We start from the raw sequence: 27,072 nt of genomic DNA on the forward strand, positions 1-27,072 counted from the left end.
TAGCTCATCGTATTTTCAAAAGGACACCTGCACAATATCATTTGCAGCAGACCAACATGGAAGACAATGAACTTTAAGCATGTACTTTGATTTTATGTGGAGACTGTCATGATATTCTTCCACAATTGGTGGAAGATTGGCAGAGCCTTCAGATAAACAGTGTAAGAAGCTAGAAACAAGAAGTTCTGCAGCAACTCTGCTTTACTTCCTCACAAAGTAATTAGTGATGATCAGAACCTCTCATCCCTTTGTGTGCGGTAAGTCAAGTCTAACCAATCCTTAGTTACCAGGAATGCTAATGAAGGCAAAACCACGAATGTTGTCGACATGAACTTTCACAAGGTTCCACATGGGAGATTGGTCAAGATGGCTTAATTATTTGGTATTCAAACTGCAGTAGTAAATTGGATTAGATATTGGCTTCACAGATATTGGTTATAGATGGCTGCCTCTCTGACTGGAGGCCTGTGACTAGAAGTGTGCCGCAAGGATCAGCGCTGGGTCTGCTCTTGTTGGTCATCTAGATCAATGATCTAGATGATAATGTGGTTAACGGAAACAGGAAATATGCGGATGACACCAAGATGGGAGGAAGACCATCAAATCTTGCAGCAGGATATGGACCAGCTGGTGAAGTGGGCTGGAAAATGGCAGATGGAGTTTAATGCAGACACAAGTGTAAGGTGTTGCACTTCAGGAGGATCACCCAGGGTAGGTCTTTCACAGTGAGCAGTAGGGCACTGACCAGTGCAGTAGAACAAAGGGATCTGGGAGTACAGATCCATAATTCATTGAAAGTTACATCACCGGTAGGCAGGGTATAATGAAAGGTTATGGCACATTGGCCTTCATAAATCAATGTATTTTTATAGGGGTTGGGATGTCATGTTGAAATTGTATAAGACCTTGGTAAGGCCTAATTTGGAATATTACGTGCAGTTTTGGTACCTATATACAGGAAATGTGTAAATAAGAATGAAAGAGTGCAGAGAAAATTTACAAGGTTGTTGCTGAGACTTGAGGATCTGAGTTATAAGGAAAGACTGAATACATCAGGAATCTATTCCCTAGAATGTAAAAGACTGAGGGGAAATTTCATAAAAGTATACAAAATTATGAGGTGTATAGAATGGGTAAATGCAAGTAGGCTTTTTCCACTGAGGTTGGATGAGACTAAGATGTCATGGCTTAAGGCTGAAAGGTTCAAAAGTTCAAAGTAAATTTATTATCGTGTGCACATATGTCACCATATACAACCCTGAGATCTACTTTCTTGTGGGCAAACTCAATAAATACATAATAGAATAATAACCATAATAGAATCAATGAAAGACCACATCAACTTGGATATTCAACCAGTGTGCAAAAGAGAACAAACTGCACAAACACAAAAAGAAAGGAATAATAATAAATTAACAAGCAATAAATATCAAGAACATGAGGTGATGGATCCAGTCAATATACTCTCCACTACACATCTGTTGAAGCTTACCAAAGTTTTACAAGTCGTGCCAAATCGTCTCAATCTCCTAAGGAAGTAGCGGTGCTGTGTAATTGCCTATACAAAGGTGAAATGTTTAAGGGGGAGCCTCTTCACTCAGAGGGTGGTGAGAGTGTGGAATGAGGTGCCAATGTAAGTGGTGGATCCACGGTCAATTTCAACATTTAAGAAACATTTTGGTAGGTACCTAGATGACAGGGTTATGGAAGGTTTGATCCTGGGTGCAGGTCGATGGGACTAAGAAGATTAATGGTTCTGTGTTGTCATTTTCAATGACTCTAAGACTCCAAAGTAATAATAAATCAGAATATTAATCCCCAACACCAACTTACGAAACCCATGAAACTCCACCCCAAAATTTAAATATACATCTGTTCCATCTCCGCATGAATTGATGTATTTTAATGACTTATCTTTGTTATCTTGAACAAAACCAAGTGCATTTTCAGCAAGAGTAAGGGAGAAAAGGAAATAGTAACAGCTGTCTTTGTAAAAGGTCTATGACTGAAACCAAATGTGATCCCCTTCCCTGATTAAGGCTTGCTGTCTTCCTTTTCTCCCATCGTTTGTATCAGCCACATTCACACTACCTCTGTAAGTGAGAGAGATTATATTTCTCTTGCAGTTCTGGCTTGATATTTCAGTTTAGCTGGCTGATCTGTGCCAAGTTCTTTCAACAACAAATGCATCATTGCAAAACAGTCTTCTGTTTGACTGGCAGGCACACCCATCTTTTTGCTCTGTTTGCATTAACAATGACAGTGCATCATGTGAATTCTGATAACATTTATAGGGGAAATACAAGCAAATATTCCACTGGCTGTCAGAAGTCGTTGTGCTGTGGAATGGCAAGTTATTTTGTTGTTAGGCATGAGAAATATATGCTTTTATATAAATTCCTATCTTCCAATTTCACTTGAAAAGCTCGCCAAGAAATATTAGAAAGGGAAATATTAGATCTAGAGTTAACTGGTAAAAAATAAAATCTTTGCTCTTCAAAACCAAGCCTGAAGTAATATCAATATTTTGTCATTGATAGACACTAAAACAATAGCATTTCCTATATTAATAAAACATCGAACTAGAACTGACTAATTCCCCACTGATCACTTGGTGAAAAAGAAGGGAGAACACCAGAATGAATAATTGTGAGGCAGGAAATTGTGGGATGGATTTCCTTTTATTCATTCAAAGTTGGTGTCTGTAAAAAGACTGTCTTTGAACAATTTCACAAATGTGAGATCACAAAACAATTCATTGTGGTTAAAATGATGATGGAGTTCATTTCAGTTGGACCAGTGTCCAAGATGTCACTGGTGAACTCTGAATATACTGTACCTCCTCTGAATTACTCTCACTGTAGCCTGCAACCTGTAATTTCACTCAGACTTTTCCCTTTTGAACTGTCTTAAGGAATTAGCTATTTCATGATCTTCAGCAGACTTAACTCTCAAGCATGCAGGTATGGCATTTGCAGCGGCCAAAGGTACATCAGCATGACTGGAAGAGAGTGAGGAAGAGAGAACTCCAAGCCAGACTGAGATGTAGGGGAATAAAAATCTACCAAATGTATAGTCCCTGGAGAACAAGATTGAGGATCTATGGTAAGATTGCTGTATCGGTAGGACTTGAGGAAGTGCTGTGATCTGTGTTTCATGAAGACATGGCTTACTCTAGACATGCTGAATACGTTAGTAAGACCCAAACGCTTTTTGATAGACTAGACGGACTGGACAGGACCGCTGATTTAGTAAAGGCTGAAGGTAGGGGTCTCTGTTTCATGATAAACTCGCACCATCCACTGATGACCATGAGATTGCTGTGTCTGAGGTTGACATCAGAGCATCCTTCAGGAGAGTGAACCTACGGAAAGCATCCAACCCAAATGGAGTACCTGCTTGAGAAGTGATTTGGATCCGTTCCATTTGTCTGCCATCACAACAGGTCAACAGCCAGATGACATTTAATTGGCTCTTCGCTCAGTATCTAGACAGTAAAGATGCATACATCAGTATGGTCTTCGTTGACTACAGCATGGCATTCAATACTATCAAACCCTTAAAACTAATCAATAAGCTTCACATCCTTAGGCTTAATACCTCCTTGTGCAACTAGAACTGTGATTAATACATAGGCAGTGCTGGAGGAATTCAGCAGGTCAGGCAGCATCTATGGAAAAGAGTACAGTCAACATTTCAGGCTAAAACCCTTCGACAGGATTTGGAAAAGAGTACAGTCGATTTTTTGGGCTGAAACCCTTCAGCAGAATCTGTCCTGGGTCCAGGACGTGAGTGTCATTACAAAGAAAGCATGGCAGCGCCTCAACTTTCTTAGAAGTTTACATTCATTCAGAAAGTCATCTAAACTTTGACAAACTTCTATCGATGTACAATATGGTGGAGAGTATATTGACTGGTGGTATCATAGCCTGGTATGGAAGCACTAAAGCCCTTGTAAGGAAAAGCCTACTAATAATAATAAGCCTTCCGCACCATGGAGCACATCTACATGGAAAACTGTCGCAGTAAAGAAGCATCTATCGTCAAGGACTCCCATCATCCAGGCCATATTCTCTTCTTGCTTCTGCCATCAAGAAGGTGGTACAGGAGCCTCAGAACCCACACCACCAGGTTCAGGATCAGTTTTTACCATCAGGCACTTGAACCTGAGAGGATTACTTCACTCAACTTTAATTGCCCCATCACCGATCAGGACTTGCTTTCAAGGACTCTTCATCTCATGTCCTTGATGGTTATTGATTATTTATTCATTATTATTATTATTATTATTATTATTATTATTATTATTATTATTATTATTATTGTTGTTGTTATTGTTATTATTATTGTTCTCTTTCTTTTTGTAGTTTCGGTTTTATTGTAATCTACCTTGTTCCTGTAATTTTGAGTGAGAATAGTGATTTCCCACTGTTTTCTGGGAGTGGCATGCAGTGAGATTGCCAGTGGGAAGGGTTATAATTTCTGTGTCCTCTTGTTGGTTGCGTAAGTCAGATAAACTACTTATATGGCATCATTTAAATTAGTGCACCACAGTAGACTGAATATCATGAAGAGGACTGTTTATTTCTGGCTTGTATACAACATCTGCAGAGACATTATGAAATCAAATGAAGGTCACTGTTGGAGTGAATGATGTTTGCTAAAAATGTTTTACATAACAGAAATAAGCAATTAGAGTAAGATCATTGAGCTAGCTTAATGAAATTAATTATTAAAATATGGTAATATCTTTTATTGCTGATTATGAAATTTAAGTTGTCTGAATTGGATTTTGTGCATTTACAAGAGTTTTGAGGTGCATTCAGGATATAATGTTATTTTATTGCTAATGTTATGGCTAAATATGAATGTATCACAAGAAATGCAGAAAGCATATTTAAGACACTAAGAATGTATAATGCTACTGCTGTAGTCATATTGATTGATAGCTTACAGTCCTAAACTTCCCCACTCATATATTCACACAATGGAGTAGAGAGTCTATATCTTTGTCCAAGGGTTAAAATGTCAAATATTAGAGTACATGGATTTAAAGAAGAGGGTGGAAGTTTAAAGGAGATGTGTGGGGCAAGTTTTTCAAGACAGAGTGTGATGTGTGTTTGAACTGTGTTGCCAGGAGTGGTGGTGGAGATAGATATGATAGTGGCACTTTAGATAAGCATGTGAATAAGTGCAGAATAGAAGGATATCAACCATGTGCAGGCAGAAGGGTTTGGTATATTTAGGCATTAATAGTTTAATTAGTTTGGCACAACCTCATGGGCCAAGGGGCCTGTTCCTGGTCGATACTACATTCTATGGTTTATGTTCCAGCTGATGTGGTTTGAACGGCTGAATCATGCTGAACCCAGCCTACTGCTGGGATTCCCACCCAGGGTACAGGGGGCCAATCTCAGTGAACCTTCTCTGCCCGTCGGTTGGACTGCTAGGTGCAGCAAGCCCATAGCAATGATTAATCCTCAAATTGTTGCCTTGGTCAAAGCATGTGAGGCTTAATTCAATAGTTTTGAAATATCCCCAGAAATAAGACATTAAGGAACTATTAATTGAATAAAATAAATAAAATAATTTAAAGAGTTAAAGTATGTAAATTTGTAAATCAATAAGAGCAGAAACTTTAAAATAAAGTAAAATGCAGCAACTGAAATGAATGGGCCTTTTGCCCTCACCAAATCTGACTGAATACTGTATATTCAGGGAGATAGATTCTCAAATATAATGCTAGGGAATTCTAGTAAGACTGACCTCTTCTTTGGCTTCTATATGGAGTCTACAAATGAAGCAGTCTGACAAATCTGGTGGCTTCAGTCACTAGGTAGGCCATGATGTAACAGGAGGTCAGTTTTTCCAGGATTCTGGCATTTAGTCCAGGAGCTAGTTGCATGACTAACTGGCAGTGATTCCCATTATCAATTCCACCTGCTAGCAGCAAGCTACAGACTCGTATTTCTGTGTTTTCATTACGAAAACAAAATTATTGTTTTTTTTTTAAATAGTCCATAAAATTGAAACTGATGTTTTAAAAGCAATCTCGATATATTAGAACATTTATGCCATCACATTCAGCAATATTGATGTTTTATTTGCTTTTATACAAATATCTCGATTTATTTTTACTTACTGTTCAGTAAACAATATAATAAAAATTCAATAATATTTTGTTATTAGCTGTTGTACAGAAAATTATAAAATTTGTATTTAAACATATAGATAACGATTAAATTGTATTCTTTCAACATTTACCTTGATAACAGCAAAACAGCTGAAAAGGTAATGAAATTTGATGTGGAAATTCTGAATAACACATATTGAATTTCCGCAGTTACTGAACTGATTGCATCACAACCTAGCAACAGAGTTGGTCATTAAGAATATAACAAAAAATAGCAGGTGTAGAGCGCTCGCATCAGCGTTCCATTATCATTGACTAACCTCACTTCAATTTCTCAACCACATCTTTTCCTCATGGTTTCTGCAAAACGGTGTGTCTGTCTCAGCTTGATTATATCAATGAAAAAGCATTCTGAGGAAGTGAATAACAAAAGTTCACCATCCTCTTAGTGAAGAAATGTCTTCTAATTTCTTATCCTGAAACATTTCTTTTTGACTTTCCAACCAAGGGGCACAAACTTTCAGAATTGACCCTGTATAGCTTTTTCAAGGTGTTAAGTTTCGATAAGACTACCTTTCAGTCATTAGTGCTGCAGGGAATTTATGCAGTAGTTACCTTGAAACAGAGTTTTCACTTCATCCCCGAAGTCAATCGAGTGAAGCTTTGTTGAATTGTCATCAATGCTAGGACATCCTTAAATAAATAAGGGCATGACATTGTACACATTACCCAAGGTGTGACCCTACTAACGTCCTTTGTAATTGTAAGAAAACTTCCTTATTCTTGTACTTTAATATTTTTCTATAGGGGTGACCAGGTCATTGGTCATTGGAAGTGAAAGATATTGAAAATTGTTTTTGGTACGGTATAAGCTCTTTGATCATAGGCAGTTATTCAGATTCTATAGGTTAAACTACATTTTGGGGGTGGGGTAAGTACACTAGTATATACAATAGGAAAGTTTTACACTGTTTTTAAGTTTACTCTATAAAATAATTTTGCCTATATAAATGTCATTGTCAGTACTGTAAAATTAAAGGATTGACACTAAGGTTTAAAATTAATATTTGGGGTTATTATATTTCCAGCTCCATTAATAAACTTTTATCACTATACCACTAAAATACACAATGGAATATTTCAAAATACTTTTTTTTAATATAACATTGCCAAATTGTGTTGGGTTATGATGAAATTTCTGTTTAGCAACAGACAACTGATTTGAACAGAAACATGTTCAAAAATAGGTTAATTTTATCAGAGCCATACAGTACAAAAACTATGAATCAGTTCATTGAATTTGCACTGATTATCAACCACCCATTTACACTAATCCTGTTCTTTTAATTTTCTCCACATGCTCATCAGTCACCCCTTCCCTAATTCTACCATGAACATGTACTCTAGTGGAAATTTGTGGTGGCCAATTAACGTATCAACCTGGTCAATCTGTTTGTCTTTAGGATGTTGGAGGAAACAGAGCACCCAGAAAAATGTTGCACAGTCACAGGAGAAAGTGCAAACTCCACACAGATGCCATCTGTGATCGGGATTGAACCCAGATCTGTAGTTTCATAAAGCAGCAGTGCTATTAGTTGTACAACTGTGCCACCTTAAATTTTGTATACAATTAAAGATGTATCTTTTGTTTTGTCTCTTAAGTACGAACTCAACCAGAATATCTTAGAAATTATAAATTGTAATTGTATAAGAAATAAAGACACATGACTAATAAACTGCAATAGCTTATATTGATATGAAAGTAAAATCAATTTATTCAATTATGTCCATTATGCCTCTTTGCATTACCAAATTAGGAAGAGCATATTACATTTCATAGTATTCATTGCACTTGTAAGCAACAATTTCCACATCATCAACAATTTAAATTCATTATCACATTGATAAAACATTACAAGTATGGACTTACTTAATTATCATAAATAATTGCTGTCCTGTTTAAATATAGGTCATTTGAAATTATTAATAATTTGCCAAAAAGCCACCAACATATTTATTAGCTTTTTTTAAAGCTACCAAGCCACAAACAGCCACAAAACCAAACTAATCAATTAGCTTGAATAAATTCTTCCAGGATTTTTAAGGGTTGTATAGACTCTGAGGGATCCAGTTAAAAAAAAAAGTTGTTTATAACAATGCAATCCAAAAGAACTAAATAGGTCACCATTAAAATGTAATAAGCAATGTTTTTCAAAAATGCCAAACATATTACCAAAGGACAATTTCTTAGCTATATTATTAGTATTATATTCCATCTGCATTTTTATATAAAGGAGCATTATACTCAGGGACTTACTTCAATGATTGGTAATTTGATGGGGAAGATCCTAAGAAGCAGGATTATGAACATTTGGAGAGGCATAAAATTATTAGGAATAGACAACATGGCTTAGTCAAAGGCAGCTCTTGCCTTACGAGCCTGATTGAATTTTTTGAGGATGTGTCTAAGCACATTGATGAAGGTAGAGCAGTAGATGTAGTGTATATGGATTCCAGCAAAGCATTTGATAAGGGGCCCCATGCAAGGCTTATTGAGAAAGTAAGGAGGCATGGAATCCAAGGGGATCTTGCTTTGTGGATCCAGAACTGGCTTGCCCACAGAAGGCAAAGAGTGTTTGTATATGGTCACTGGTTGGTGACCAGTGGGATGCCTCAGGGATCTGTTCTGGGACCCCTTCTCTTCGTGATTTTTATAAAATAACCTGGATGAGGAAGTGGAGGGATGGGTTAGTAAAATTACTGATGACACAAAGGTTGGGGGTGTTGTGAATAGTGTGGAGGGCTGTCAGAGGTTACAGCGGGACAATAGGATGTAAAACTGGGCAGAGAAGTGGCAGATGGAGTTCAACCCAGGTAAGTGTGAGGTGGTTCATTTTGGTAGGTCAAATATGATGATAGAGTATAGTATTAATGGTATCACTCTTGGTAGTGTGGAAAATCAGAGGGATCTTGAGGTCCAAGTCCATAGGACACTCAAAGCTGCTGCACAGATTGACTGTGTGATAAAGCATACGGTGTATTGGCCTTCATCAACCATGGGATTGAGTTCAAGAGTCGACAGATAATGTTACAGTTATATAGGACCCTGGTCAGACCTGACTTGGAGTACTGTGCTCAATTCTGGTCACCTCACTACAGGAAGGATGTGGAAACTATAGAAAAGGTTCAGAGGAGTTTTACAAGGATGTTGCCTGGATTGGGGACTTGGTCTTTTCTCCTTGGAGCGACGGAGGATGAGAATTGACCTGATAGAGATATATAAGACAATGAGAGGCATTGATCATGTGGATAGTCAGAGGCTTTTTTCCCCAGGGCTGAAGTGGCTAACATGAGAGGGCACAGTTTTAAGGTGCTTGGAAGGAGGTACGGAGGAGATGTCAGGGATAAGTTTTTTTATGCAGAGAGTGGTGTATGCGTGGAATGGCCTGCCGGCCACATTGGTGGAGGCAGTTATGATAGGATCTTTTAAGAGACTCCTGGATAGGTACATGGAACTTAGAAAAACAGAGGGTTATGCGTAACCCTAGGTAATTTCTAAAGTAAGTACATGTTCGGCGCAGCATTGTGGGCCGAAGGGCCTGTATTGGGCTGTAGGTTTTCTATTTCTCTATGTTTCTATGACAGTCACAGCATCGCAAGTAAAACAGGTCTTGTGTGGAAGGAGGATGCCTTACTGACAAAATACAAAATCAGTACAATCTCAGGGGGTGTTACACTGATAGCAGTGTGAAATTTTGATTAGAAATTAAATCTACTTCCTTCTACCTTCTAAGATTGGCCAGAGAGATCCTGTGATACTGTTCTAAGAAGAGTGCAGTGGTATTTTGGCCAATACTTATCTCTCATCCAATATTTGGCACAATTATCTAAAAAAAACCTTTCACTTATATATTTATGTAGCACCTCTCAAAGCCTTATCAGAAACATCCAGTCAAAGATGCACTTCTGAACTGCAGCTAAGGTTGTAATATTCAATTATGATGGCAATTTGAGCAAAGCAAAATACCGTAGAGGATAATATGAGAAAGACCAAATATTCAGTAGTACAAATCTTGAGTGAGATTTAACTAGGAGAAGACCAGAGGGGTGGGGGTGAAGCTAACAGCTGGAAAGGTGATTAGCAAAAGTGATACAGAGCTGGAGAAGGGAAAGGATCATGGGACGGGAGGCCTCAGGAGAAAGAAAGGGGGAGGGGGGGAGCACCAGAGGGAGATGGAGAACAGGCAGAGTGATGGGCAGAGAGAAAGAAAAAAAACAAACAACTAAATATGTCAGGGATGGGGTAAGAAGGGGAGGAGGGGCATTAACGGAAGTTAGAGAAGTCAATGTTCATGCCATCAGGATGGAGGCTACCCAGCCGGTATATAAGGTGTTGTTCCTCCAACCTGAGTGTGGCTTCATCTTGACAGTAGAGGAGGCCATGGATAGACATATCAGAATGGGAATGGGACGTGGAATTAAAATGTGTGGCCACTGGGAGATCCTGCTTTCTCTGGCGGACCGAGCATAGGTGTTCAACCTAATTTGTCGCAAAGATTACTTGTTTGCCTTTAACTGGGTAATAACTTGGCAGAGGGGACAGAGGGTAAAGTCCAGGTTTACTGATGACACACAGGTAGATGGGAGAGCATGCTGCAGCGTGGATATTTAGACATTGCAACAAGAAAGTATTTGTTGAGTAAGAGAGAAAAAAAACTTGGCAAGCGCAGTGTAATGCAGGAAACCACACTTCAATGGAAGGAATCTAAAGACACACTATTATCTAACAATAAAGGGTAGATAGGGATCAAGGCATTCTAATGGATAGAAAAACATTAGCATGCAGGTGAAAAACAAAATAGCAAAGCAAATAGCAAGTCGTTCTCTTACAAAGGGTACGTGTTCAGAAATATAACATTTTGTTACTGCTCTGCGATGTATAGCTGAGGCTGTACCTGAACTACTATGAAAAGTTATATTTTCACTTCTTTACAGAAGGATGTACTAGCACTGCTGATTGTCCAGCAGATCCACTGGGCTAATTTCTGAGATGAGAACATTGTGACAGAATGAATGGCTAAAAAAGTTATAGTTATAGGATGAGTGATGATTTTATTGAAACATATAAGATCCTTATAATGACATGATGGGGTAGATGTTGAGGTGTTTTCATAACTGAGCCTCAAACAATAGGACATAGTTATAAAATTAGGGAGGTATTTTAAACTGAGGTGTCTGGGAATTTCTTCTCACAGAGAGTAGTGAACAATTGAAATGCTCTAATGGATATAGGAATGTCAGATCACCCATGATCCCTTTGAATGACAGACCAGGATTGAGGGGCTGAATAGCCTACCTCTAATGGTCTTAAAGTTTAGCTTGTTGGCATGGATTCAAAAGCAGCCATATTGCTACACCTTCCTCCATAGGTCTCCTGAAGTTTGCTGATGGTCTGTGACTGTGAAAAACCACAGATATCAAAGCAGACGTGCTGAGCAGCGACTTCCATTACTAGTTGTGCTGGGATATGCAGGAATAGCCTAATTTTCGTAGTGATGGATACGGGCTGCATCTCCAGTACCACCTAACTCTTGTGATCAAGGAAACAGACTTTAGTCAATGCAGCCCAGATTTTTTCTTCCCCTGATAAGTACCAGGCACACGTGAGGGTGCAGAGGGACTCAGATCAGAAATCATAGACTTAGCATCAATCTTAAAATTAGGCTGGAAATTGAAGAATGGGGGTATAGCAACAATATGTCACAGAATGAATGGGCCCAACAGTGTTCATCTGCAAATTCCAATAAAATCTTCATTTATCTAGTAAAACTTAAACACCCTTCTTAATAATAGCTGTTACTTCAAGCTTAGACAGACCTAAATGATAATTTAGGAAGTGTCAGGAGACTGGCCAAGATCTGCATCAAATTCTATTAGAGGAAATATGTGCAATCTGCTGATGCACATTAATTTGCATGTAATTTAAATTCCAACAATCCCTTCAAATTCAATCAGGTGCAGATACTGAAACAGTATGGGGGGTTTTGGCCACCCAATATTACCCTGTGGTACAGTTCATGTTTAGGAATGATAACTAACAGGGAGGAAGGAAATCTGTCATCTGTCCCACGACATCACACAATTCATGTTGGTCACATTTACCTTCTCAGTGCACGTGGAATGAAGGGTGTGACAAAATAGTGTGTACTCAGTAGCCAGTTTATTAGCTACTGTCTCTCCTGCTACTGTTACCCATCTGCCTCAAAGTTCTTAAACGTTGCGAGATCAGAGATGCCTCTCTGCACACCACTGTTGTAATGCATGGTTATTTGGGTTACTGTCACTTTCCTGTCAACTTGAACCAGTCTGGCCATTCCCCCTTGACCTCTCTCATTAACAAGGTGTCTTGGCCCACAGAACTGCTGTTCACTGGATTCTTTTTGGTAACCTGTAGAGTCTGTTGTGTGTGAAAATCAGTGTTTCGCCTGTATCTGTTACACCACTTGCGATGGGTACCACTTGTGCAGTTTCTGAGATACCCAACCCACCCTGTCTGGCATCAACAATTATGTCACCGTCACATATCTTGCCCATTCTGATGTTTGGTCTGTTCAACAACTCAAACTCTTGGCCATGTCTGCATGCTTTTATGCATTGAGTTGCTATCTCATAATTGGCTGATTAGATATTTGCATTAACGAGCAGCTGCACAGGTGTACCTAATAAAGTGGCCACTGAATATATATAGAGTGATAAGGATAAAACTAAAGACTAAAATGGCACTTGTAAGAAGTACTTACAAAGTCCTTTGCCCTCTGAGTATTACTTTGGTCTTGTCAGCAATATTAATTTATTAAGTGAGTGAATTCAGGAGCTAATTATATAGTCTAGTTTGAATCAATTATCTAATAGTTAAACTAAATGTGTTAAAGCACTTTAATAGAGAACAAGCATCAGGAAAGTGTTCTCAGAAAGCACAGTCTCAAACTAATGGTAGCAAATGGATTATTGATGATTATTATGTCCATTGTTAAAAACTGGTATATACCGAGTGTTTCAGAACTGATACAGTGCATGCAACTTCACCACAAGGACTACAATGGGTCAAGATATCAGTTCTCCATCTATTTCTCAAGGGTGTTGACAAATAGCTGAGAAATACTGGCCCTGCCAACACACCCGCAAACACACACGTTTAGAAAGATCAAAATCAAGTAGCGACAAGGAGGCAATTTTGCTTATAACAGCTGAGAATTCTGCTATAGTGATGATCGCGCAGGATATGGAGCCCTTCAAGACTTCACATTATTTGTCACTATCAAATGTGAAAATGGATATGTTAAACTGCTGAGAAACTCAACAAATTGTATTCCTGCTAATTATTCTGTTAAAATGATAAATGATGACATTTTGCCCAAAAGAAGAGTCATTTTCTAATGAATGCTTTCTCTCCTTCCCACTGGTTGTGTGAGCATTCCAATTTCCATGTGGATCTTCAGTTAAGCAATAGTGTTTCACCTGTATCTGTGACACCACTTGTGAAGGGTACAGTTCAGCAAATGACACCCACCTGTCAGCTGCTACTTTCAATATGGCAGACATTAGCATCTGAACAACTACAGTACTTCAATAAGCTGTAATCTAATTAAAGCACAAATAAAGATGTAGGTCTATAAACTGCAAACATCAAAACATCAACTTACATGTATTAGTTACTAGTTGTGTTGCGATATGCAAGGTTAACAGGATTATGCTGAAGTTTGCTTGAACATTAAATTAATGCCTAATTCAATGCTATACTGCTTTTGCTGTCAATTTTTATTACTATTCGAGTTTTATTTCTGAGAAAAATTATCACAGTACAGATATTTGAAAAATTGTTTCTTAAATTCCATTGAATACCTTTGTGGTTCTCATAATTAAGTAAAATGTTTGAAGAATTTCTCAAAAATTCTCCACAGATTTCCACAGTCATGATGTTTTCAGTAAATGGGAACATGAGACAGGACAAAGTAAGCTTTAATTTGTCAATTGGGAAATATGACTAAAAGGTAATATTCAGTATACCCCAGTTTAATTAATTTAGTTTCCAAAAACTATGGAATAGGCAATAATGCTGGCATTGTTACTGATGTACAGATCCCTCATAAAGAATAAATAAAACAAAATTTGTGTAAAGTCATTCGGCATGGAAACAGGCCCTGCAGCACAACTGATCCAGGCTGACCAAAATGCCCATCTAAGCTCATTCCAATTGTCTGTGTTTGGCCCACAATCTTCTAAACCATTCCTATGCTTGCACCAGTCCAACTGCCTTTTAAGATCACAGTTCAGTCCCCTTTGTTTCAAGAAAAAAGTGCTTGCCCGTCCACCCTCTTCCAATAACGCAGTCTCAGAAACAGAATCAGATTTAATATTACTGGCTTATGTCATGAAGTTTGTTGTTTTGCAGCCACAGTACTGCAATACATAATAATAAAAATTGAATAAAAACTTATCAAGTACAATAAGAAATATGTATATATATAATGAAATCAATGCAAAAAAATGACAAAACAGTGAGCTAGTGCACATGGGTTTATTTTCCATTCAGAAATCTGAAGGCGGAGAGGAAGAAGCGGTTTTGTGACTGCTGATCACGGTGCTCTGCTTGCCTGATGTTGGTCAGAGGTAGAATGTACACTGCTAACAGGTTGATGGTGAACAATTCCCTAGGCAGATAAAATGGCAAACACTTGACCATTAGGTGTTCCAGGTCAGGTGAGCAGGATTGTGACAGAACTGCCATATCTGTGCACCACAGTGAGTTCTCATACAGCTCCTCCACCTTTAAAAGACTCAGTTGTCCTGTCTTTGAGGAGAATGGTGAAGCCATTGTGCTGAAGTGCAGCATCCAAAATGATAAGGGAGAGCCATATTTCCAAGAAGCAAAGTACACAGCAGTCCCTAATGTCTCTCTGGTACTGCAATATTTTTCTGAGTTCTTCAATTATCAAGTCCTGGCAACATTCTTGTAAATAATTTTGGCACTCTTGCCAGTTAAATGACATCTTTCCTGTAGCATTATGACCAGTGCTTACCAGCATCTTGTAACCCACACCATATCCTCTTAACTTCTTTACTCAGTGCCCTGAATGGTGAAGGCCAGCATGCCGAAAGCCTTCTTAACCACGCTGATTATCTGTGACTCCATTATCAGGGGCACGTACCCGAGCTCCAAGGGACCTTTGTTCTATAGCACTCCCCATAACTTTGTCATTCATTGTGGAAGCCCTTCGTTGACTTGATTATCCAAAATGCTACTCCTTGCACCTATCGAAATTAAACTCTAGTTACTATTTCTCAGTCCACGTATTCAGCTTCTTAAGATCACTTTGTAGAAATATAATCTGGAAAGAAGAATTTATATAGATTTGCAAATTGTAATTAATTTCTTGAAATATGTGAATTTTTCATCTTGTTAAACCCATCACCCCTACCGGAGTATAGGCTGCCAACAGCATAGAGTCCTCTGTCCTGAGCAGATGCAAGATTGATTGGCCCTGTGACTTCTGCATTTACCACATAACCTCATATGTCTTCTAGGTGAAGAACCTTCCTGTCCCAGGGATGAGGTCCTTGAAGCCTATGCTGGCATTTCTGTAGCTCTGGGTTTTTACAGAATGGGGTTGCTAGTCCCATACCCAACTCTCCTCCTTTCGCAGCCGGCCGTGGGATTGTACATGGCAGAGATTATGTGAAATTTTAATTTGCTGATTCCTACAATAAAGCCTTTAAACTTGACACAGTGGCACTGCAGGTAGTGCTGCTGCCTCAAAGCTCCAGTGAACTAGGTTCTATTCTGACCACTGGCAACGTCCTTGTAAATCTTTTCTGCACTATTTCCAGTTTAACAACATCTTTCCTGTAGCTTTGGTTTTAATTGAGTGCAGCTTGCACACTTTCCTGTGCCCATGAAGGTTTACCCCAGATGCCCCAGTTTCCTAAGGAGGATATGCTGCTTGTCAGGTTATTGGTCACTGTGAATTGCTGATAATGTACAGTAGGTGATTGGTGAAAGAATCAGGATTCTCAATGGCCTTGTGTAAGAGAAAAGTAACAGGTAAATAAGTGGGGAAATCAGATTGATGATTGCTCTGTTAGCTAGAAAATCTTTGATGTGTCAAATGGGCTTGTTCTATGTTATAAGGAAATAGGAACATGAATACCTACCCATTTTCAAAGTAGGCAATCATATTGAAGTATCAAGTGAATACATTCCAGGTACAATATATTTACCATGCCTTAGCAATAGTGAACATGTCAACAGTCACATGCAACCACCTACAACGATGCACAGTTTGAACAAGTAGAATTTTAATATGGTGACATCTACTGCCTTTGTACTGTTGCTCCCAAACTTCATGTGTTTCTGCTATCATGCATTGGTCTTTATTGGCTGGAATCGAATCCATTCTGGCAGTAATATTCAAAGTTTGTGTTGCTTCCAAAAATAAAATTTATGTAATTGTTCTGTTTTCCCTCCCTTAAATGTTCCATAGCTGTTCTCTGGCAAAGAGGAGAAAGATACAAGAAATGGAACTGGGAGCATCAGTGAACAAAAGAAAATCCCTTCTGATGAAACCACGTCACTACAGTCCCAGCAAGGACTGTGAAGAAGAAAGTAAAGATGGTAAAGACTGTGATGAGATTATGGCAAAGGCAGATAATATGGAAAACCACCGGCATTTGTTAGGTAATGCTAAAAAGATAATCCATGTCAGATTGAAGTCCAGTAGCTTTTTTGGAACTATTCTTTAAATAGATAGAAAGTCCAAATAGGCGTTTCAGTACATCATTATAATTATAACAATATTCCAATGACGTATACTCCTTTCAATGATGTTTTTCAGCATGGCATAAAAAAGACATTGTTAGGTAACCTTGCATTTTCACCATGTCCAGTAATCACCATGTGGCTAATTGGGATATATCAGAACTGTGTAACTTAGCAACAGTAGTCATTGTTGCTTTCTAGTGCTTTTATTAGGTACAATCATTCCATTAGTAATGAACAGAAGTGGCCAAAGTAGTGGATTGAGAAACAATTCAACAAATCATACACCACCAAACATAATTCTGTTTTTTTCATTATTGTACCGTTACATTTTTGTGCTGATTTTTTGGTTACACTGATATTTTTGCAGTGTTTGCCTGATTCCACATAATTACAGTTGCATTTTGTCCTCAATGCCAATATTTAAAAACACTAAAGCTTTTTTTAAAGATAAATCAATAATAATTACCTGCTATTTGGGCTTTAAATTCCTATAATGTGTCATAACACAAAAATTTATCATTATTTACTTCCAACCACAATCAAAATCACTTTCCTAGAAGGCTGGTCCAAAAGATCAAAGCACATGAGATGAATGGAGATCTGGTAGATTCAAAATAGGTTTGGTCAAAGAAGGCAGAGGGTAGTTCTGGTGGTGGAAGGCTATTATTCTTACTGCAGGTCTGTTTCTATTGGTCATCTACAAAGATTTGTACTGGGATTTTGTTGTTTGTGATATATATAAGCTACACAAACAAAACTTTTGATGGTTTTATTCATAAGTTTCAGATAATGTAAAAATTGGCAGGATTGTAGATATTGAGGAAGAATTCAATGCAATACAGACCAGTTGGAAATGTGGGCAAAGAAATGTCAGATGGAGACGAATCCACACAAGTGTGAGAGGTTATAATTTAGGTGACTAAATGCAAGAGGAAAATATACAGCAACTGTCAACATGTACTGGGGATCTTGGGGTCCAGGTTCAAAGCTCCCCAAAAGCAGCAACACAAGTAGGTTGGATGGTAAAGAGGTTAAACAGCACACTTGCCTTCATTAGTCAAGCTGTTCATTATAAAAGTTGGGAAGTCATGTTGCATTTGAATGAAGCACTGGTTAGACCACACTTGTGTGAAGTCTTAGCTGCCACATTACAGGAAGAAAGTGAAAGCTTTGGAAAAGGTGCAGAAGAAATTCACCAAGATGTCTCCTGAATTGGAGAATATTAGTTATAAGAAGAGATTGGTCAAACTCGGATTGCTTTCTCTGGTGTGTTGAAGGCTGAGGAGTGATATGATAATAGTATGTAAACATATGTGGAGCATAGATAGGGTAGACAGAGTCTTTTTCCTAGAAGGAAACGGAAGATTGTCAAATACCAGTGCACATAGATTTAAGGTGAGAGAGGGAAAGTTTAAAGGAGATTTTTAAGGCAACAAGGCTTTTACACAGAGGTTGTAGTGCCCGGAACTTGCTGTCAGGGAAGATGATAAATGCTGGTACCATAACAAAACTTAAGAATAAGTTAGACAGGGACATCAGTAGGCAAAGCACGGAGCAACACAAACCATGTGCAGATGGATAGGACTTGCATCATGGTTGGTACAGACATTGTAGGCTGAATGGCCTGTTCCTGTACTGTATAATATGTATCTACTATCTCAGCTCTATTTCACCGATCCTCTTCCTACTCCCTGACCTTTCTCCTCTATCATATTTTGAACCTCCTGTGCAGCAAAGTTGTCCTTTGTGGGAGTGTGGGGTCCCTGAAAAAATACTGTCTCTGGTAAACTAACTGCTTAATATGGCTTTAAAGCACTGTCAGTTCCTAAACAACTGTGCCCATATTAATTTATTAGGCTCTCATTGCACCACTCCAGCAGGAGAACTGCTTTCATACTTTAGTTGCACATCACTCAGCTGCCCAACTAAGGAGAAATGTCAAGTTCTCACCAACATTACTTCCCAAATATGTTTCATTGAATTACTCCTAAAATATCAGATGTTTCTTCACCTGAAACTGATAAATTAAGAGAAAATTCTATCTTTGGTAACTGTCCATGAGTATTGGACATCGGCTTTCCTCATTGCCACGTATTCAGAATGGGACAATATATGGATAAGGCAGATCTTGTGCACACTTTAAGTGGCAGCAAGTACAGATGTGTTTCTCCCTTTTAGTGTTCACTTCCAATTTGCAATGCTCCGGGAGTTTGACCTTATTTTTAGTAAATACTTTAACATTTAATTGTAAAAGTGAGTTGCATTCTTGCTTCAAAATGGCAGCAATGACCCCTTGTATAAAGATATTCTCTTTGCCTGTGGCATCTGTGTTCCAATCAATATAATGGCCAGTAGAAAATGATCATTCAAGATTTACCTGAACATCAAAATTTTTACAGCTCCAATAAATGTCCCTTTTCATTTTTTTCCTATTGAATTACCAATCATTTGAAAATGATTCTCCAATGAATTTATTACGTAGCACCTTGAGCAAACCTTCCCTCCCCAGAATCTGAGTTGCCTTTATCACAGCCACAATGGCAGCTGCAGTGCTAAAATTTTTCTCAAAGCCCTCTGCCTAAGGTTAGAAAAAGATCAACCCTGGACCTTATTCTTGATAACTAACCATGTGTACGCATTTTGGGCAAAGATAGATTGGGATTTGGCCGTGGTCTCCCCAGTGGTAAGATTGCAGGATGGCACTCACTGCCAAGACCAATTTATGAAGGATGTGAATGGTGCCAGGAGCCTGAAGAGCTATTCCCCATCAAGAATTAGTGTCTTTAGGAGATGAAATAACAAAATGAAAAGAGAAACCTCATGTGCTTTAATGATTTGTTTGTTGCCTAGAAAACAGAATTCTGTATTCAACACACGAAGACTCTCAAATGGACCTACCAGCGAAAGACACTAACAATAATAGTGATGATTTCAACAGCTATCAGGAGCTGGTAGCTAAATCACTTCAAGATCTGGGAAAAATAGCTGAAGATGCAGGAATACAGAGGTGTATCGAAAACAATTTAAATGACAGTGGGGTACAGTCTTTGGAGGGAGAAAGTGATGGAGATGAAAGAAATACTTCTGAAATCCCAACTAAAGATAAGGCAAGTGTATGTGAGAAAGAAATAGTACCACACTATTCCTATGCAGAAAATACTCAAGTTCCTTCCGAGAATATTTACGACAACTGTGACCAACCTCAAGATTTATCCAAACCATCTAACAAGAACGAATTAAAGCCCCTCGCAGTTCAGGTGTATGGCCTGGGCAGTAAACCTAAAGACATTTTAAGGGCAAAATGCAAGGAATCTGAGATAACAGAAATTGTTTCACAGGAGCCAACCTATCAGAGCAGAGTGAACAATATTGGTGAAGCACCAGATTCAAAGCCAGGCCTTCCTGTAGGTGACATGCAGTCTCCAATGACTGATGATGACTGCACTTCTCAGCTATCCACAACTACAGAGGATTCAGAAGACTTTAGCACTGCAAAGGGGAACCTAAGTCTCCTGGAACAGGCTATAGCTCTACAGGCAGAGCGGGGTTACATCATAAAGGAAACACACAAGGAAAATGAAAGGATTTTACTGGAGAAGTTAACAGCAGGAAGGCAACTTTGCAAGACTATTGACATTGGCTTCCGGAAAAGTTTCTCCAGCAGAGGTAAAGTGCCTTTTTAATTATTCCAGGAGCAATTTTAATATTGCCCATAAAAATAATATTTATCCTCTAGAGCTGTTCCCCCATTCATAATGGCATATCCATGACCTGGATGTGACTGAGTCTGAGCGTGATTCTGTTCTGGACTTGGATCTCATAAATGACAGCAACTCAACACCATGTAGTGCTCCAGTTAGGAGCTTGTATTTGATGAAAATTCCCAAGTCAGGTCAGATGAGTTTTAACGCTTGAAATGACCATGGTTTAAATCTGCAGTTCAGTTACTAAATGCTTCCAGAAAAACTTTGCATGTGCTGCCATGCATCTGGTGAGGAAAGTGAATTCTTTCTGCAGTTCTCCCAATTGTCCATCAGCTTTTTAGTAAAAGAACCAAAGATACACCAGCCATATGCTATTTTCTCTGGTTTTCCACAGCTCCTTTGCCAGTGTTACACTGAACAATAGGGAAAACCCACTACAGGTTTTTCAGCCATTTGAACTGCTGTGGATATTTTAAAAATCCTTGTCAACAGATGTTACTAGCTTCATCAAAGGACATAAAAATTGTGGTGTATTATTCATTCTGTTCAGCCAGTTCGTTCAATTCCCATATGGAAAATTTTAGGGTGAACAAGGTATGAAACTTATTGCACAGAAACAGTCCATCCAATCTAAAGCCACCTTGATGCTTCAGCCTCAAGTAATCTCCACTACCTCATTTCAATCTAGCAGCCAAAATTTCAATTACTCTATCCCTTGCTTGCATACCTGGTTTATTATTAAATCTGTTCACTACTGGGTTCAAATTAGAAATAGTGAAGTGGTGATGGCAGCTACATCATTGTCCACTGAGTTTATATAAGTGATTTAATGCTCAGGGCCTATTTTTTTAAAAGCCGCAAGGAAGGAGGGGGAATTAAACTAATGAATAGAAATGTGAAAAATGGAAACCTGGAATTTAAATGGAAGGTTTTGTATCCTTAAACCAGCAAAACTTGAATGTTTAGTTCAGAGAAACAGAAAATCAATCACAGTATATGCAATGCATCCAGGTAATTTTTCTTTCTTCATAGCACAATCCAATTAACAACAAAATTAGTGGATTCAAGTGGTACCTTCACTGTAGTAAAACACCTCAAGATATTGGAAGTGTAATCAAAACAATCTTGACACTAAGTTATATAAAGAGATATTAAGGTACATGACCAACAACTTAGTCATAGATAGAGGTCTTAAGAAGTAATTTTCAGAGTTAAGAAAATTAGAAAAGTAAAAGAAAATCAAATCCTAGATCTTATGGGCAATAAAAAACAACCTACTGAAGGAACTCAGGATCAATGAAGGGTTTCAATTCAAAATGTTGTCTATCCCCTTACCATCCACAGATGGTGCCTGATCCCTTAAGTTTCTCGAGCAGCTTGAGTTTTTAATCCAGATCTCAGTATTTGTATTCTCTTATATCTCCAGAGTTTAGGGCCTTGGCAACATAATACAAGGCTGCCAATAGTCATAGAGTCATAAAATAATATAGCATGGACACAGGCCCTGAAGCCTAACTGATCCATGCCAACTACGGTATCCTCCCTGCTAGTCCCAGTTGCCCAAGTTCAGCCTACAAATCTGTCCTCTCCATGTACCTATCCAAATGCCTCAAATATTGCAAATGTGTCCACCCCAACCAGTTCCTCTGACAACTCATTCCAGGTACGGTACTTACTATCCTCTGTATAAAGAAGTTACCTCTCAGGTCTCTTCAACTTCTCCTGTGCTCCAGGTAATAAAGATCCATCATAGCCAGCCTCTCCCTATAACCTGGCTCTCTAGTCCAGACAACATCTGCATAAAACTCTGCTGCACCCTCTCCAGTTTAACGATCTCTTTCCTATAACAGGATGCCCAAAGCAGTGCACAATACTTCAAGTGCAGCCTTGCCAACTTGTATAACTGCAACATAATGTCTTTACTTCTAAACTTGATTCTCTGGCTGATGATGGCCAGCATGCTAAATGTCTTCTTTGCCACCCTCTCTCTTTGCACGGCCACTTGCAGTGAACTGTGCACTTGTACTCCTAGAACCGTCTGTTCCACAACACTAGTCAGTGCCTTCCCATTTACTGTATAAGCCCTGCCCTGGTTTGTCTGTCTAAAGTGTGTCACCTCACACTTCTCTAAGTTGAAATTCATTTGCCATTCTGCAGCTTGCCACTCTCTTTGCAATGCATTGTAACCCACTTCCTTAAAAACGGGAGCCCCTATTTAGTATCATCAACAACTGGCTAATCGTGCCATGTACATTCACAGTCACTTCATTTACATAAATAATGGATAACAGAGATCCCAACAACGACACCGGGGCACTCCACTGGTCACAGGCCTACAGCTGAAAAACCAACATCTAACCGTCATCTTTTGCTTCCTGCGATTGAACCAATACTGAATCCACCTCACTAGCTCCTTCTGAATCCCATGTGACCTTACCTTCCAGATCAACCTGCCATGTGGGACATTGTCAGAGGCTTTGTTCTAGTCCGCGTAGACAATATTCACTGCCCTACCCTTACCTACCTCCATTATGGAGTGGAATCAGGTCAAGAGGATATCAGGAATAACAGATTTGGAGGATGACTAGGGCAGGAAAAACTTTCCTAGAGCATTCTTGTAGGTAGTGTCCTATGATGTTGCAGAAGTAGAAAAAGAAAATCTTAGTTATGACAACGCTGCAAGGACAGAACTTCATCTGAAGGATTCAATATATATGCAAACATCTATATTGGTGGCGAGTGATAGAGTCAGTGGCTAAGAGTGTGAGTTTCTGAAGAAACTTAAGACAATATTGAACATACAAATACATAAAAACATAGAATTCTACAGCACGTTACAGACCCTTCGACCCACAATGCTGCACCAACTATGTAACCCACTCTAGAAACTGCCTAGAATTTTCCTACCGCATAGCCCTCTATTTTTCTAAGCTCCATGTACTTATCTAAGAGTCTCTTAAAAGATCCTGTTGTATCTGCCTCTACCATGTTCACTGGCAGTGCATTCCATACATCCACCACTCTCTATGTAAAGAACTTACCTCTGACATCCCCCTTGTACCTACTTCCAAGCACTTTAAAACTATGCCCCCTCGAGTTAGCAATTTCAGCCCTAGGAAAAAGCCTCTGGCTATCCGCACACTCAATGCCTTTTACACTTCTGTCAAGTCATCTCTAATCCTCTGTCAGTCCAGGTGGAAAAGGCCAAGTTCACTCAAACTATTCTCAAAAGGCATGCTCTCCAATCGAGGCAATGTTCTTGTAAATCTCCTCTGCACTCACTCTATAGTATCCACATCCTTCCTGTAATGAGGTGACCAGAATGAAACACAGTACTCCAAGAAGGGTCTAACTATGGTCTTATATAGCTGTAACATTACCATATAGTTGTAACATTTCATAACTTTGTCAATTGTTTCATTTCATTATTCAAACCTACTTGTATTCTTTCTAAATATTTCTAATTATTGGAGAAATTTAAAAACAATTCAAATGTTATTGACAGAAAAATACTGATGAAAGTATATAAGCCCTCCTGGAAATGGAGGTCTGAGGCAGAGTTGCCATGGGACAACAGTGGAAATACATCTCTCTTATCATAAAACTGTGAAATTATATTAAAGTTCAAAGTAAATCTATTTTCAAACTACATATACGTCACCATATACAAACCTGAGATTCATTTTCTTGCAGGCATACTCAATAAATCCATAATAGAATAATGATCATAATATCACCAATGAAAGACTACACCAAACTGGGCTTTCAACCAGTGTGCAAAAGACAACAAACAGTGCAAGTAAAAAAATAATTAAATAATATGAGTCAATAAATAAGCAATCAATATTGAAGAACTAAGATGAAGAGACTTTGAAAGTGAGTCCATAGATTGTGGGAACATTTCAGTGATGGGGCAAGTGAAGTTGAGTGAGATTATCCCTTTTGGTCAAGAGGCTGATGGTTGAGGGGTAATACCTGTTCCTGAATCTGCTGGTGTGAGTCTTGAGGCTCCTGTACCTTCTTCCTGATGGCAGCAGTGAGAAGAGAGCATGGCCTGGGTGGTGAGTCTCACTGATAGATGGTGCTTTCCTTAACAATGCTCTATGAAGATGTGCTCAGTGGTAGGGAGGCTTTACCTATGATGGACTGGGCCATATCCACTACTCTTTGTAAGATTCTCCATTCAATGACTTTGGCATTGCCATACTAAGCTATGATTCAGCTGGTCAATATTCTCTCTACCACACATCTGTAGAAGTCATCTATGTATTTATCTCATTATATATATAAATTAGGAAAACTATGGAGGAAACACAGTGCATGCATTTGAACTGTGAATATCTAGTAATCCATCCTTTGCTCAGACTAAGACTATCTACCTTTATACAGCATACACAAAGTGCTGGAGGAACTCAACAGGTCAGGCAGTATCTCTGGAGACCAAGAAACAAGTTTCTTTGTTTAGCTCTGGTCATAAATAGGAGTTAGTCTTCATTCCTTAAAATGTAAATGGATGGCAAGCAGTAATCAGCTTGAAGTTAAAAAAGCACTCGCAAGAAGAGCTTTACAAACAATATCTGTATATAACAGATGCTCTCTCTATGGGAAGTAAGGTGTAGTTCACTACACCTGATTTATTGCTGTTCAAGTGTGCAGTATAAAACAATGGATTATTTATTTGGTTTGTTTCAAAACAGGTGACACTGACTACATTGTTTTATTTCAGGGAAACTTGCAGACCAGATTGATAATAAAATTTAGTATATCAAATAACTGATCTATTAATGTTGGAAGTTTTATGTACTCAGTGAACTTAGTATTGCAGCATTAATTGGGGATAACTGGTAACTTGTATTTCAAAAAGTTTTTAGACCGTTTGTGTAAAAGGGTTCCCGAGGAAAAATATGTGTTTGAAGTCACCCAACTGAACATGCAGAGAGCAGTTCAGGCTTATTAGGAATGGGATAAAGAACATCAAGAAGCTATGAAAGAAACATGGATTGAACTAGAATCCATTCCTGTGGCTTCAACTTCTGCAATGGATTATTCATTCATCTGTATTGTTAGTTTGTATGTCTTTTTAATCTATTGTACTTGCAAATTGTATATTGTATAATTGTAACTGTTTTGAAATCTTTCGTCCTTCGTGTTTTGGAAATGTTTTGTGCTTTAGAAACAGTTTATACTTTGGACTTGAAATAGCTTGGATTTAAACATATATCATTGAAAATAAATTAGCTGTGTTTTAAACTACTTTGTTAGCTGGAAGTATCTTCTCCTTGGTAAGGAGAGGGGACCCAGTGCTGGAATAAATTAGAGAGGTGAATTAGTCTTTGAATATTGGGTAGTTACAGTATAATTTCCCGTTAGTGAGAGTACTCGTGGATATTTATATCTGATAGGGCTAAAGGTCTTGTTTGAATTTAGAGGTTAGAGACCCCAGTAGTGGAACAGGCGGATGAAGTTACTTCAAACTCAATGGCTGTGAAAGCGGATGAAAGCTGTAACAAATCCATCAGCTCCAATCATCACGGTTTCCATGCCATTGGAATCAGTTGGTTGATTTGTGAAGTATCGTGTGCTTCTTGGAGTGCAACATCAAGTACATGTTAAATAAATACACGTACAGGCATCTTCACTCTGTGGGCCACATCTTCAAGTGATCAACGAAATGGAGACCATCATCCTCGACCTCGAGGGATAGCCACGACAATGGCAGCATTAGTAGGTGCAGTACTATCACAATCCCAGTTAAAAATAAAACCACTTTGCCCTGCTTTGGAACAGTTTTGCAAACATAGCTGTTGCGATACTTATGACCCAAATGTTTCTTTAACATATTATTACAAGAACTTTTTAATTTTTTATATTATGATTCTTTTGTGCATCAATTTTGAATGATTTAAATAAAATATAAATACAAGTTGGGTGCATGCTTAACTCATTGGAAAATATTCCATATAAAGTAATAATGGAATATTCAAAAAGGGAGGAGCATAGTGGCTAGCTGGACTTTATTGCAGCTCATGGCATTGGCGTTCAGAATTCTGTTCTGGCATCCTCTGTAGGATTGTTTGTACATTCCTTCCCGTGTATGAATGGGTTTTCTCCGGGTGCTTTGGTTTCTGTCCACAGTCCAAAGACATAACAATTGTAGGTTAATAGATCATTGTAAATTGTCCCGTGATTAGGCTAGGGTTAAATCTGGAATTGCTGGCAGGTGCAGCTCGAAGGGATGTAAGAACCTATTCCATGCTGTATCTCTAAACAAATAAAATAAAATATTTGAAGCACAATTATCATTTTTTAGAGGGGAAGCTTGAGATTATAGACAAGGAGTTAGTATAGATATAATAGGTTAACGTATAAACTCACCACATGAGTATCTAGGGTATCGTTTCTGAAAGGTCGCAACA

The 27,072-nt window shown here is 38.5% G+C and overlaps 1 protein-coding gene across 2 annotated transcripts in view; it reads left to right on the forward strand.

Annotated features, from left to right (window-relative positions):
• Positions 1–27,072, forward strand: part of st18 (ST18 C2H2C-type zinc finger transcription factor) — a 188,604-nt gene that overhangs the window by 88,452 nt on the left and 73,080 nt on the right. For both annotated transcript variants that reach the window (XM_073042528.1, XM_073042539.1), the window contains exons 5-6: positions 16,675–16,868; positions 19,803–20,618. In XM_073042528.1, coding sequence (XP_072898629.1) covers positions 16,675–16,868; positions 19,803–20,618 — 1,010 coding nt within the window. The remainder of the gene's footprint in view (positions 1–16,674; positions 16,869–19,802; positions 20,619–27,072) is intronic.

This window comes from Hemitrygon akajei, chromosome 1 (assembly GCF_048418815.1).
Source record: "Hemitrygon akajei chromosome 1, sHemAka1.3, whole genome shotgun sequence".
Taxonomy (NCBI): domain Eukaryota; kingdom Metazoa; phylum Chordata; class Chondrichthyes; order Myliobatiformes; family Dasyatidae; genus Hemitrygon; species Hemitrygon akajei.